This window comes from Coloeus monedula (genome assembly GCF_965178545.1).
Source record: "Coloeus monedula genome assembly, chromosome: 13".
Classification (NCBI taxonomy): Eukaryota; Metazoa; Chordata; class Aves; order Passeriformes; family Corvidae; genus Coloeus; species Coloeus monedula.
The window spans coordinates 1507953-1523580 of NC_138793.1; the positions used below are offsets into that span (position 1 = coordinate 1507953).

General features: G+C 43.8%; 1 protein-coding gene across 1 annotated transcript in view; it reads right to left on the minus strand.

Annotated features, from left to right (window-relative positions):
* Window positions 1–10753: 10753 nt before the first annotated feature.
* The window catches only part of WTIP (WT1 interacting protein), an 82312-nt gene continuing 77437 nt past the window's right edge, over window positions 10754–15628 (minus strand). The window contains exons 7-8 of the mRNA XM_082289998.1: window positions 15223–15291; window positions 10754–12515 (exon numbers count right to left, since the gene is read on the minus strand). Coding sequence (XP_082146124.1) covers window positions 12363–12515; window positions 15223–15291 — 222 coding nt within the window. The 3' untranslated portion in view covers window positions 10754–12362. The remainder of the gene's footprint in view (window positions 12516–15222; window positions 15292–15628) is intronic.

A 15628-nucleotide genomic window follows, 5' to 3' on the forward strand; every position in this document is an offset into this window, starting at 1 on the left:
ATAAGAGTAATGTGCAGGAGTATTTGTCCCCAGGATTTTGCACAGTTGATCAGACGTGAAAAGGAGACGCTGCAGTGACTCATCTGACCTTGTAGACCCAAGACTCAGAGTGCCGACAGTGGTCTCTGCTAAGGTCCCCATCACAAGAATGCAAAGCATTCCAGAAGCTTTCGTCAACAATTCTAGATAGCAGCCAGCAGTTTTCTCACCAATGTTACATAAAATGGACAGGGAAAACAAAAGACTAATTGAGTAAATTATTGCAAACTGCTTATGAATCTCTTTAATTTATATGTAGCAACATAAACCCACTGCGGGAATGGTACTGCTAAGGTTGGCTGTGATAGATTATTTTTTTAATTTTATTTTTTGTTTTTGATAAGGCCAGCTTTCAGTGCTAGATATAAAAATCCTTCCTATAGAAGAATTGCTATTACATTAGGCCAAAATTTTGGCAATACTGAAAGATTTGCTGGTGTTTACATGTAAACTTGTAGCATTTCAAGACTGTCTTTCTTGTAATTAAAAACAGTTTTTTTCCCTCAGAAACTTACTGTCCAAATTTGGGCAGGATAGATAGATACAGGTCATAGCCATAGCACATTACCATCTCTAATTGGCAAAATTCATTTAACCATAACAGCAGATGAAGGTATTAGGGAGGGATTTAAAGGAGGATAATGAGGTAAATAACTGCAGTTCCTTCTAAATGCCAATCCTCTATAATCAGGAAGGGCCTTTTAGGGGCAAGCCAGTAAGCACAAGCAGGCAGTGGGAGAGGGCACCCTGGAAGCTGAGAGCTGGGCTGAGCTGGGTCACCACTGCTCACAGAGGGCTGGGAGCTCCTGGCTCTGGCTAGGGAACACCAGCCAGCACTGAGAGCAGAGCAGAGCGAGGAGAGAACCTCTGTGCTGCCTTATCCAGCCCAAGCACTCATATACATCTAAATTACTGTCCTGGAATATCCTCAGTGGAGAAGTAGCTGGGCTAGAGCTTGGGGCTTTTTTTAGGGGGAGGAAAAAAGTCAGTTTGTTTCAGTGCCTAATTTTATACTGGAAGCAAACTCTCTTGTTTGCCCTCTGAAGGCAGCAGCTGAGCCTGATGTGTCTCTGGGGGGGCAGCAGTGCCGGCCGGAAGTGGCCTGCCAGGGCTGCTCTGGGATTTGTTTTCTTTTGATTATGGGAAAAATAACCCGAGATATTTCTGTGCATACAGAGCATTCTTAATGACTGACAAATCTGTTGTCAAGCAGGCGCAATGGGGAAGGGCCATCCTGAAAGATGACACAAATCTGAATCAGGCTTAAAAACCCAAACAAACTTATTTTTAGTGACTTCCAGAAGCTTCTATTATCAAAAAATGAAAAAAACAGAGAGTTAGCTGAACAGTTAAACCCGGCCTTGCTGCAGTGGGACTCAGTGGAGTTCACTGCAGTTTACAGTAGCAGGCACGGCAGGAGGGTCTCCTCCACGGTGTCCCAGATAACCATTGCTGATCTCTTCCAGGCAGAAACACAGAAGAGTTGTTAGGACTCTGGGGGTTCCTTACACAGCGTGGGGGGCTTGATGAGTTCTTCTGCTGGTCCTCAGCTTCCAGCAGCCACTTTGCCAGAGGAGGAGAGGAACTGGAGGTGCTGTTCTAGTGCTTGCCTTTCTAGGGCTCACTTGTTAGCTGGCTCTGCTGGGCACACCAGGAAGCACTGGGGAGGACAGAGGATGCTCCTCAAGAGTATCTGCTTTGAAATAACTTTGGTATTTCTGCTGGAAAAGGTCCTCTGGCGACATTCCCATGTCCTTTAAAGTTGGTGCACTTGGCACCATGCAGGAGGCTGACCAACAACCAACTGCTCTTCAAACCAGCCCCTGGCTGGGTTACCTCTGGCTCTCCCACCCTTTGTTCACCTTTACTTTAGTTCTACATGCTGCAGCTTATTTCTTCCACCTGGGACTCAAACACAGCAAACCCCAGGAAGGTTCATCTTGCTGTGCTCGCAGGCCTGCGCTATGTTGGGGGAGGCTGTGTGTCGCTGTTGTCCGCAGGGACGGCGCGAAGAACAACACGAATTCAGGTCAGAGAAGATGGTCGAGGCCGACCCTTTAATGCCAAAAACCTGTCCTTTTATAGCATGATTCGCAATAGAGAAATGACATGATTGGCCTATTGATTAACCTTCCACCAAAATGGTTGGTTGAGAGAAATAGTTCTCATTCTCAAAATTTTATTCTCAATGAACCAAAACAATATCCACTGTATTCTCACAACACCCAGCACCTGCAAATGTTTACAAAATAGCAAACCATCTCTCAGCTAGTTTGCGTGAGAACGGAGACTTTCACAGGAGACTGCAAAAGGTGGGAGATTTCTCTGCTAGCCTCTTCAGCATCTACAGCTGTGGGGCAGCATCAAGACACAACCCCCAAAGCAGGACCGCAGCCTGGTCCCCATCTTTGGCCACAGCCTGGCCGCAGGCCATGCCCTGCCACGGGCACAGTGGCCATTGCTTCTGCTGCCTGTCCTTGGGTGTGGATCTGCAACTCAGGGAGAATCTCCTCCCAGTAAAACAGGACATTTGATACACTTCAGCTGGAGAGGGAGTGAGGAGTAACTACTGTCACATAATGAGAGGAAATGTGCTTGTGTACATGTAAGTGGTGTTATCTCCTGCCTCTAATGAGTAATGTTGGGAAACGTAAAATACTCTGTAACACTTCGTCAGTGAATCTGATGTGACCTGCTTCCCTCTAAAAGGAGAACTTTGCACACAACAGCCCTTCAGCCCACTTACACCTCTACATGTGGATTTTTTAGTGGTATATATTGAGTACAGTATTTACAGTGAGTTCATATATATGAGATTGGGGCTTTTTTAGGTGGGAGGTGCTGTAAGGACAAACAAAACCTTTGCCCTCTTCATGAGCAGATACAAAGGACAACATGCAGTGATAGTAAACTGCCGAGATTTTGGACAAAGCACGCAGAGACTGCTCATGCACCTCAGCAGGAGAGCTTTGCTGTTCCTCGCAAACAGGGGGGCAGCTGGCACATTACCCACAGCTGGGCTCCCCTCATCCCCCCTGTTTCACATGGGAGCACTGCTGAGTCTCTGCAGCAACCTCTCTACAAAGAGTGCTGCTCTCTTTGGGGCTGCACATTCAGACACCAGGCTGCAATTGAAGATCCAGCTCAAGGGAAACAAAAGCCTTTGGTACCTCCTCCTTTGTCCTCCCTAACTGTGCCTGCTACGCCTCCAAGCAAATTCCTGCTGCAGGAGATCCTTGGACCTGGGTGCCAATAATGCAACAAAACTTTTGGGAAAGGTGATATGGAAATTACTGCAGTGCAGTAGGTGCCTAACTTCACACTATCTTTTGGCTCATCAGCAAACCAAAATATTTCACCTTTGAAGATATAGCGATATATGCAAAAAAAAAAAAAAAAAAAAAAGTTAAATGATACCCTGAAATCCATCATGTTTTATCAAAGCACTGTCTGGTAGCTGCCAGAGCCATTGGTTTAGCAGGCAGAATAAAATGAGAGTCAGAGAATGTATGGGGTTGTAATAGACCCTAAAGGTCATCAAGTCCCAAACCCCCTGCCCTATGCAGGGACACCTCCCACTACATCAGGTTGCTCAAGGCCTTATCCAAGAAACATCAAAACTTTGTCTTGCTCCACCTTCCTTCTTTTCTGATTGTTTGAATGGCACATTCTTTAAGGACTTCTGCTCCATTTCAGAGGCATTCATGGACTCTTCCATGAGTTAATTTTTCCCCATTCTGATGGGGCTTCTGGAAAATGACTGGCCAGTTATATATTAACTGGCAGTACATGTATTAATTTTAAAAATAGGGTTTCTGGCTTTAAAAAATAAGTTTTGATCTAGAGATTTGAAAATATGCTGTGGGTAGGGGGGGCAGCTAGCAGCTGATTGCAAGGAGAGTAAGTAATTTTGAAAAAAATGGTTACAAATATTTTCTTTTAAAGAGAGAATGAAATAACATTTATAGCAAAGTAAAGGCAAATCTAAATACAGCTGCATGGTTTGTCACTTTCACCATTAACTGCAGTATATTGGGGTGATAAAAGAACAATGAGCCAAATAAACTGCAGCCATAGCTTTTATGGGTAAGCAATGTAGGTAGCAAATGAACTATTCCAAAAGATGAGATGTCACTAGAAGCAGCAGAATGTGTCTAAAGTGACCATATTGTTTGTTGGACCAAGACTTGCCATTTTTACAAAAGGATTCACATGTGACAGTGACACTGTGCTGAGAGCCCCACTTTTGTGCCCAGTCAGCTTCCTCTTCTCCCTTGCTGGGAAATGCCCAGATAAGGAATGGAAAATAAGTGGTGCAGAAAGCTGTGGTGCTTTCTTTCTTTTCTGTTCTTTTTCTGATACAGGAAGAAGTGAGAAAAAGGATGAACTCCCGGGTGAGCCCAGGTACAGGCATGTGTGGACAAGCATCACCACCATCCTTTTGGAAGACAGGCAGCAATGCCTGATGCAGGACACTGGTCCCTTTTTTTGCCTCATCAAAGAAGCTCTGTGGAAAAAATTTTAGGGAGCCATCTCCACTGGCACAGGTAAGTGCAGTTAAACATGTAGCTTGCAGACATTGCAGATAAGTATTGTTATTCTCTCCTTGGCACTTCACTCTGCTACACAGGCTGCTTTAATCTTCTGCCCTACTCCATTGTGTATCCATCCACAGTGTGTGAGCTTTGAAACTTCAGGTCAAGACACTGAGGTGAGACCAGAGCCCCACAATACCCGACCCTCACACAGCAGAATTTATCACTGCTCTATTTCCCTTGTTGCATTTGACTCACAAAGCTTTCAGCCGCAGGACTGAGATGGTAAAAGTCACTGTCTGACACAGTGATTTTCTCTCCTGTCCCAGTGCCCTTAGAGCATGAGCCAGCACAGTGCCAGGGTCAGCAGTGCCAGGCCCACGGGCACCGTTTGGGAACCGTGTGTGTCACTGTTCCCTTCCTGTGCTGGAAGCACAGAGGGTGTCTCTGGCTTTCATTTGCCTTGTCAGTAATTAACTGATCAGTTGGCAATAGTTTAAATGTAACAAATTTTTAATGAACATGTTGTTTTTGGATAGTCCACTTAACCACTTGAATTACTGTGACTAACCAAAGCAGACCTTGTTCTTCGAGGCAATGACTTCCCAGATATGTACATACAAATGACGGGGTTTGAGGATTTCTTTTTTCAGCTGTGATGCAAACCTTTAAGAATTTGTTCTTAAATGTGTTGCTGGATACTTCATCACTTCTGGCAAACCAGATCTCCTCATGGTTTCTTACTTTTTGTACAGTTTTCAGTCTGTACTTCTCCTGTGCTCTTTGTGTGAGCACAGTGATTTATGCTTTCTAATGTTGTGTGTTGTCTTCAGATGGGACAGAAACTGACAGCACAGGGACAGTGCAGGTACTGCAGACATGAGCTAGTTGTTAATATGTGTTCTTAAACAACATGGGAACTTAGGTTTGTTGTCTCAAAGTGTTAAGAGATGGTGGGAATTGTATCGAGCACTTGGATAGGATCTCAAATGAATTTTGAACAGGAAGAAAATATTTTTTGTCTTCTGGAGTTTTATTAGAAGTTATGGCGAACTCCATAGCTTTTAAAATACATACATCAGCTGCTGATGATCCCAGTGGTGGTGACCAAGGAGTGACCTGCAATTTATTCCAGAAACCAATGCCCGCTGTTTAGAGGGTGACATTTTCATGGCCAGCTTAGACACCCAGTGAAGACTGATGTCTCTTACTCCATGTCCAGTAGCTCTTGCTCACTATTTCCAGACCTTGCTTAGTAGGTCCTCCTTCAAATCCTTATCTGCAAGTTGCCCCAAGCATGAGGCTTGTTGCACCAACTGGGATCATAGTTTTAGCAAATTCAGCTAAATTCAACAATGACATCAAGTTGGGTGGGAGAGCAGAACGCTCTGCGGAGGGATCAGGACAGCGTGGATGGATGGGCTGAGGTCATCGGTGTGAGGGTCAACAAGGTAAAATGCTGGGTCCTGTCCTTGGGTCACAACCACCCCTGCAGTGCAACAGGCCGGGGCAGAGGGGCTGGAAATCTGCACACAGGGAAAGGCCTGGGCATGCTGGTGACTGTGGCTGAACATGAGCCCAGGTGGGCATCAGGGCCAGGGAAGTGATTGTCACCCTGTACTTGGCACTGGTGAGGCCACACGCTGAGTGCTGTGCCCAGTTGTGGGCCCCTCACTACAGGAAAGACATATGGAGGGGCTGGAGGGTGTCCAGGGAAGGGAATGGAGCTGGGGAAGGGGCTGGAGCACCAGTAGTGGCTGAGGGAGCTGGGAAAGGGGCTCAGGCTGGAGCAAAGGAGGCTCAGGGGGAACCTTGTGGCTCTGCACAAGTCCCTGACAGGAGGGGGCAGCCGGGGGGGTCGGGCTCTGCTCCCAGGGAACAGGGACAGGAGGAGAGGGAACGGCCTCAAGTTGTGCCAAACAAGGTTTAGGCAGGATATTATGGAAAATGTCTTCACAGAACAGGTAGTCAAGCATTGGCATAACTCTCCCTGGGCGGATATAAAGGATGCGTGGATGTGGCATTCGGGGACATGGGTCAGTGGTGGCCTTGGCTGTGTTAATGGTTGGACTCAAATGATCTTAGAGTTCTTTGCCAACCTAAACAATTCTATGACTTATGTACACACACATATTTGCTTTGAGCATGTGTGTGTGTGTTGATGGTGAGGTGTTGCATCAAACGACATCTTGTCCAGCCTCATTTATTCTGAGTCTATGAACTGTGGGGAACTAAAAGCTGAGTAAAGAGTTTGAGCTGAAGACAGCCTCACCAGCCTAGTTCACACGTTCCTAATAGTTACCATAACTATCCAAATGTCTCTGGCTCAGTCCTGGGATGACCTGGCAGAATCCTGGTTCTGTGCAGTAGCTGCAAGCACTGGGGACGTCTGGTAAGGTGGAAGGGCAGGGCTTGCAAAGCCCCAAAACATCTGCATGCCAGGGACCCAGCACAGTGCAGCTTTTGGTGGTGCTCCCCTGGGAGCCAGGGCCCAACTCACACCCATCCTGCCATGAATGAATGTTCATTTGTCCAGTACAAGCTTTCTGCTCTGAGGCCCACATGGAACAGTTAAGATTTTTAAGTACTCTGTTCTTTTCAGTCAGGCTGATTATGAGATGGTGTAAATTCTTGCTGCATTAAGATGTCCTAGATTTTTATTAAGTACATTTGTGTCACCCATGTAGTAAGGCCCTGTTAAAATGCTTTGAGTTGGCCAGTCTTTGTGCCTATTTTTTTCTTCAAGGAGGGCATGAATTGCTGCTCATTTTGAATGAATTTTTAAAAATAATGGGTGAGAAAACAGCATGTATGTGGAGGCCCTACAGGAGTATGGTACATCTGTTTCAAAGCACCAAAGTGCAGACTATGTCCCTAAAACAATTGTGGCATTTGTAACTCTTTCCATTCTGACTGTGCAGAAGAAAAATTTGCCAAAACAGCCATTGTGGGAAAACCTCCAGGAAGTTTCTTTTCCAGCTGTGAAGTCATTTGGGCTTTGCCAAGCCAGGGTGGCAGAGCTGCAGAGGCCCCTCCAATGGGAGGGTGGCCACACACCCAAACAGCAGCTTGTGAGCGCTTGATGCCTGCCAGTCACTGGAGGGAAGAACATTCACCAGGAGAGCAGACTGACCAGCCTAATGGAAAGGAAGGCCACTGAATGTGAGGAAACAAGGAAGAAACTGGCTGTTGTCCTCTCTCCCTATGCCAGCTGGAGACAAGACACCAGTGCACATTCTGCCCAGCAGACACAGCTGCTCTTGAGGGACCATGGGGTAAGGAAGGTAAATGTGACCAAGCTCCCATCTGTGCCATGAAACTGGAGACAGGAAAGTGGCAAAAAGCTTCAGAAAGGCAAAATAGATAAACATGCATCCCTTTGATCCTATCAGAGCTCTGGCCACAGTTTCTGGATTACTGTGACTTAGCAAGAATACAGAGAAAATTCCCCAAACCAAGGTCCAAGTGCTTCAAGCTGTCTAAGTTCATAGCCCAGGCAAATACTTCTGTTGTGGAACACTCCAAAAAATAATGGGAGTTTTGAAAAGGAAGTGTTCCTCAATACTGACTGTCCGACATGTGAGCTAGCCAGACTGGTTAAAGCTTAATTAAAAAGTGCCAGAGTGACTAAATTCTTTTCTAAGTGCAGCTGCAGAACGTTAGCTGTGGGCATATTTTAGACCTTAATTAGTAACACTTGCACTAGAGGACCAAAATCTTTCATGAATGCAGCTGTAATCAATTAATACCAGTTAGGCATTTCTGTAGGCAATACAAGAGTTCCTGAAAATTGCTTTAGTGCCCACCTAGTTTAAAAAAAGTAAAATACTTATGTGCAACAAACTACAAAACCAAAGATAACTACAAAATGTCTTTATTGAAAAAAGCAGATTATAGCATCTAAGGTTAAATGAAACTTCCGACTTTAATATTAAATAACTTAAGATGATAGCAAGTAGCTTCTTCTTTAGATAAATAAATCTACATTTCCCAATTTTTTTCTTCAACAATCAAGGGAATCAAACACTGAAACACAAAACCACAAGTAATTCTAAAGACTAAAAGACAGAAGCACATTGAAAGGTTTTACAAGGATATATATACACAAAAATAGTTAACTAATGTATATTTTCAGCATGTAAACTAGTTACATGATATACAAACTGGGAATTCATATATTTCCTACAAAATAAAAATCAACGTTGGTCCAAGTTCTTGGAAGAAAACTATATTCTTTTAAAGAAAATGAAAATATTTCTCAAATGAAAACTTAATTTAAGTCAAATTATATACTCTAGTTACGGCATTAGTTACAGGATGAATCACAAACTTTTAAACTTTTCTTGAAACACAAGAAAGCAGCTTTTGTCTCCTTTAGAGCTTTGGTTTACTTTACTACTCTGGAATTTCTGGTCTTAAAGAGCTCCTCTAACCATGTTTTCCTTTTGAAGCTCCACCTTACAAAATATATACACGCACATGCACACACGTGAAAGGAAAAGGAAAGAAACCCAAACAAACCCTCTCTGTAAGCTCAATTCTCTGAGTGCATTCTTTTGTTTTCAAATGATTATTTTGGTCCTTTCTTTGGAACACATCCTCCCGTGGGTGAGGGATCCTGCATCGCCCACAGCAGCTTGTGCTGGAGGGGCTTGGGAAGATTCCCTGCCTGCACAGCAAGGTGTGGGCCTGATGCAAATGAGAACTGATGTAACTTGATGGAAATATTCTGAAAGTACAGTAAAGGCTTCGGAAGAACAATTGCACCGTAAGATGAACTTAGGAAGTTTTCATCGGTGTTGAACTAATTTAACATAAGAATATTCCAGAAGAAAATAATTAAAACAAGATTTCTCATTTACATAATTGCCCAGGCAGGAGGTAAAATGCACAGAAACTGTCACTAGCACTAAAGAGTACAGCACATCATTATTTTAAGTTTGATTTTATTTTTCTCTTTGATTTGAAAAAAAACCCAACCCAGCCTGGCAAATTTCACTCAAGCCCCAGTTTTTATAGTAAATGCTGGAAAAGCAAAGCTGAACTTCGTAATACAGTAATGGAATGCATCTGTCTATAGAAAATACTAGAACAACAACTGCTGCTTTCTGGTTTTAAACAAATTGCTTATTCTATATTGACATATTACCTTTCAGAATTTTTGCCATGATGACACTTAATAGAACTGCACAGAACTACAAGAGACTGAAAAATCAGCATGTGAAATGAAATTAAATATTATTCTGTTCTACAGGATGATCATTTTCAAAAAAAAGAAGAAAAGGTTTGGTATGTACGTTTGAAAGTGTGCTGTCCCTCGGAAGTATGTTGGAAACTTAAACCTGCCCCTGATAGAGGCAAAGTGTTCAGGAAGGTGCTAGCAGAGGACTGGGCTGAATGCCAGAGTAAGTCACCTCCAGCTCTGTCCACTGTCAGTGTCAAGGTTTTGCTTCTCCACTGGTAGAGCAAAGCATTTTTCCAGTTCAGCAAGTAACTGTTATTTGTTCCCAGGAACAGACCCAAACCTTCTCTGTGTATTTTAATGATCTTTTCTTAATTTGGGGCCCTCAATATATATTGTAAATACATGCAAGTGAAAATGCCTCAAAGCAAAATGTGTTCCAAAGCACCCTCCTGCAATGGAAAGAGCATTCCATTGCAGCTGATGCTAAAAGTTTATCCTGAAGCTCTGGCACCTTCCATGTTTGTAATAACCTAAAGGAATCGACCTAGTCATACAAGCCAGTTTTTTTCCCCTTTCTCCAAGATTTGCTGGCACATGTAGTTCCACTTCCTCCTGAGGCTGGACTGCTGACTATGGACAGGGAGAGTCTGCAAATGCAGAAGTGCATGTGCACTCCCAGCCTCTTATTTGCAGGCCAGGCCTCCTGGACCACAGTGTAGAAATGGGGCACTGATTGCACTGTAGTTCCTTCAAATCCTGGTATTAACACTAAAAATGTTAATTATAACCTGATATATATTAACTACAAAATTACTTTGCCCAGGAGCATTCAGTAGGACAGGTTAATCTAGGCCAATGGAAGTCTGGCAGAAGCTCAGGAACCATCCCTTTTGTTCCTTACTAACAGAAAAAAATAGTTCTCAGGAATTTTTCCTGTTCTCCCACACCCCCCACCTTTCCCCATAAGGAAATTCCAGACTATGAAAAAGTTCTGTTAAGGGAGTTAATTATTCCACTTACGAATTAGTGGCCATTGGATGCTCTTTGTGCTTTTCAAGAGCACCACAAATGGCTTTCAAAAAGTCAATGGAGCATAAGAAACTAAACTGCAATGGTGTTGCCAAATAAGTCATTCCATCAGTCTGCATGCTGAATTTAACACGGGATCATTTCCGAATGGATCGGGCAGATTCTCAAGTGCTGAGAACTGGCATGGAAACGTCCCAGTTTACACATGCCAAGAAGTCGGTCTGGTATTTCTACTTTCTCTGGAGCTGAAGAATTTTATTTTATTGTAACTTTGAATAAAGACAGCAATGATAAATTGCAGCTTCAGGAAGGCTGGGTCAATTCTCATGAGAGTGCAAGGAATTTTTTTGACATACAGATGTGTGATTTGCATGTAAAACATCAGCACATGGTAGAAAACAAACCATAAAAAGATTCATCTAACTTCCTATATGGAAGACATATATTTCTCCCCAGAGGTCTGAGGGTACTGTAAAAGCTTATGCGAAACATGAAAGCGTGTACATTCTATGTACAGCTAATACTTGTAAATACTGATGTTTCAATGGTCTGACTCTCTAAATTACTGTTCCTGCTAAACTGCACTTTGTTTTCCAATGAAGACAACCACCATAATCAGTTCAAAAGTAACCTCGAAAAGAACACAAAGCTGAAAAGGTAATACCAAACCACTGTGCCTCTCTTTAATAATGTCTCAACATACAATCATAAAGCAGTTGGTAACAAATGAAGTCTTGGATACAACAAGCAGTATAAAGACAAGTGTACCTTTGCATAGACCCCTATTAAACAAAAAACAGGTTTGAAAGATGAATTCTTTAGTAAGTGCCAAATGGTCCAGTTGATAGGAATGCATTTTGAAGCCATGGCTACACACCCAGCAGTTAGAGAGGGCTGCAACTGCTGACCCTGCACGTGCCAATCTCTTGGATACAATCTTCTGTACTGTGGCTTTTACATCAAACGCTTGCCATATTTCTTGAACAAGCTAAATAATTAGTCTTTGGATGACTGTGGGATCCTGTAGGAGGGAGAGCTGGCCTGACGCTTCTTCACAGAACACCCTTCTTTTTAAGCTCGCTGAAAACTGCCCTGGCTAAAACACCTGCTTGCTGCCTATTCCCTACTTCTGGAATCTAAGTATTCTCTAAGACCAGAATTCAACAAAACTAGCTAAAATGCTAGCATTTATCTTATCATGCTTGTTGCAATATGATAAGGTGCTAACTTTTGGAAAGTAATTCTACACTCCTTACTTGGGTGAAATCTCCACTAAAGGAAGTGAGTAGGAAGTGCAGAACAGCCCTTTGTACCATTGTTTTTAGAAATGCTGCCATTTACAGTTACAGTTTAGTGGCGAATTATTTGTTCAAGTAGATGGTGTCTCAGTGAAAATGTCTAGATAAAAGAATGCATATGTACAAGATCAGAAAAGGACCCCTCACCTCTGATTCAAAAAATAAATAGCTGGTTTAGATGGTTGTTACTGGAACCTCATCTTTAAAGGAGCATGGAAGTAATTTTTAGATTTTTGTGTTCTCTTTCAAACTACTTATTGATCATGAAAATGTCTTTCAGAGTTCTGTGACATGCATGGGGTAGCTTGGAGGTGGATGTGATGGCAGTTTGATATTAAGGCGCCTGATATGACAGCTGTGGCAGAGCAAGTGGCCCTCTAGGGGGTAACAACGATGGCCTTCTTCATCATTGAGCTGCAAGCCACAGTCCTAGAAGAAAGAGAGACATCCCAGATCAGTGAGTGGCTCAGGCAGGCCTCTCACAATGCTGCTGGTCTATCCTGCACAACCCCAAGAGCTCCCTCCCCGCTGCCAAAGCCACAGCTCCACAGCTCCTGGGAGGTGCACCCTGACCATCTCATGCTGCCATTACTGAAGTCAAACAGGACAGTCTACAGTAGTGCCCAGCCTTTTTTTCACCTCTGTTTCCCATTCTGGTCTCTTCTTCATCTATTAAATGTTGATGCAAATCAGCCAAAAAGCAGGCCAGGGGCTGACCCTGGCAAATACAACCTGGAAGAGGCTCGAACAGAGAAGGAGCTAATTCTGCAGCAAGGCAGTGAGCAAGATGTGGGGGAGCATAAGTAGAGAATAAGACGAGAAAAAGGGGGGAGAGGTGACATATCTTCCTTCTGGAGCAGGGCTACACTGTCTTTAATTTGGAATTAGCTGAATTTAAAGACTTCAAGGCCCAGTGGTCCATCTTTAGTGGAAATGCTGGTACCTCTGGGACTGACACATAACTAGAGAGACAAACAGAAAAGCAGCTAACAGCAATCCTGCTTGCTGACTGTTATGTATACTGCAATACAGACCATCCTGATTTCCAGCTGCCATCACTGTAATTCTGAGGGCATTTGGAAATCATTGAAGTTTGGTGCTCAGATTTAATGTTTCAAGTATGTTAAATACTTAGAAATTATTACTGTGATCAGTTCTGAGAAACCAGAGATTCTAAATATGTATCTGTGCACATAATAGAAAGAAAGAAAAAAAAACCTGATCAAACTGGGCATTTAGGTTATTTTAGTACTAAAAACAAATGCAAAGCTTTTAACTGAACACAAAGTATAATTTTTCAGCTTTCACAGCTCAAGTGTAAATCCTTGAATTTTACAATACTGAAATAAGAGTGAAAATGGGTTTTAAAGTAAGCTTTAAAACTGGAGTGTTAGTTTAGAGAGGTCTTGATCAAAGTATCTGCCAAGGCAATTTTCTGTGTGTTGTTACATATTATATAATGATTTTATAGCAATTTATACAAGATTTAAAATAAGAATTTACCAATTTCAGATGCCCTACAGATGTGCCAAGCGTTTGTATCTTTTTCCATCTCCAAAACTGAATTCCCTTTCTGCAAGGAGAAAGCCTGCCTTGTCAGTGGATTCCAGTTTCAGAATGGGGCTCCAGTGATCTGTAAAAAGGGCTTGAACTCTTCCACAGAAGTCAAATGGTTGTACATGAAAGAGATGACACAGAAAAGCAGCAAAGTTTCCAACCTGACCACTGACTGTGTATGGCCAGCAGGTGAGGTGACATCAACAGCAGATGAGAAGTGGCTGCCTGAGTCATGGCAGCCTTTACTAAGGTCTGCATGCACCTCAAAACACTGGCACTCACTTTTGAGCAGCATTTGGGGACAGCAGTGTACAGAGAGCCTGATCTGAGACCATCAGGCAGTAACCCAGCCCTGCTGACACATGGCTAACTCCTGATTTCTGTACGTAAATGCCCTCTGCCTTTCTGGGCAGATGTGGAGGCAGCTTGATTTGCCTCAAATGGGAAGGGGAATGGGGAAATGAATAATGAAACAGAACGGAAAATAAACCCCCAGCGGGACATTCCAGAATCAAGTCAATAGCCTGAGAGAGCAGGGGAGGGAGCTGTCATCTTACGTGAAGCCTGCACAAAGCAATAGTTGGGGGGAGGAGGAGGGAAGTTCAGCTCTCCAAAATATTGCGGTTTCCTGTGCCAATTTCTCTTGAAAAATTAATAGAAATGGATGGAGTATCAGGTGTCTCTGTTGAAAGGAGATAGCTGAGGGGATGGGACCTTCCTTACATTTAGGTACATAGCATTTCAAGATGCCCTGAATTTTGTTACTTTCTCTCTTAGTCAGAAGATTCTTTGTAAAACCTTTGCGCAACAGTGCACGAAGGCAGCACTGCTGCATTATTGCCCCTGGTGCTAACAGGTAAGATCTGTTTGGATATTTGTGTGCTATGTCAGAGTGCCAAATCTATGGCAAAAGGGAAGTTTTTGGTTGATCCCAACTTAGTGAGTTTGTTTCCCTTCTCATGTTCCTGGATGCAGGACTAAGGATGATCTCAGGTCGCCTCTCTGAAGCAAGAGCATTAATTCCACAGCTTGATCTGTGGCAATAAATGTTTAGATGTTCTGCACAATAAGAAACTACTCCCAAAAAAGTAACAGAAAGTCTGCGGTATCCTTGCCTGTTTCCTAGTAAAGAATCAATATTCATCCAGCATGGAAAATCCAGATCCCCTAGAAAAGCCTTCCAGTGAGACTCCTTCCCTGCACAGCCAATGCAAATTCAAGTCTCCTCAGATCAGAGCCCTACAGACTGTACCTAGAGATGAGGAAAAAGAGAACTGGCACCTACTCTTTGCTCTCTGCCCATCCAGAAGTATTGAGAAAATTCAACCCAACAAACCTAGCCCAGCTTTGAAGTTAATATACTGGGAAAAAAGCCCTCCTAAAGTAATTTGGTACTGGCAATGGCAGCACCACTTCCAGCCCGGGCAGCATTCACCCTTTTGCCTTCCTCCAGAAGCTGTGGGGCAGAGCCCTACCTGCCCAGGTGTGCAAGAGCCAGCGAGTGCAGGCCATGGGGTGAGTCAGGGTCCCCCCAGAGGCAGAGCCTACCGAGGGCGGGCGGGCAGAGCCCGGGGCTCACCTCGCAGTGGTAGCACTCCACGTGGTAGTCCTTGTCCATCGACACCACCCGGATGGTCTCCTCGGAGCCCTGGGGGGGAGCAAAGAGAAAAGAAGAGTGGTGTCTAAGCAGCATTTTTTCAGTCTTCACTCAGTGCCCAGCCTGTTGCTTTGGAGAGCTGTTTCCCTGGGGGATCCCTCTTCCCCAACACAGCAGAGCTCTGTGACCGCTCAGGGTCTTGGCCCAGGGACACGGCACTGCACCACTCCTTGACTGTGTTGCAGCAGTGTGAGTGTCTGGCACATCTAAAGCTGCACGGGTCATTTGGGAAGTGTAGCCAAAACCTCATCCTCAAGAAACAAATCAGTCTTGAAATCAAGTAATCTTCAATCTTCCAAGGGCACCCAGGATCTGAACAAATTACCAG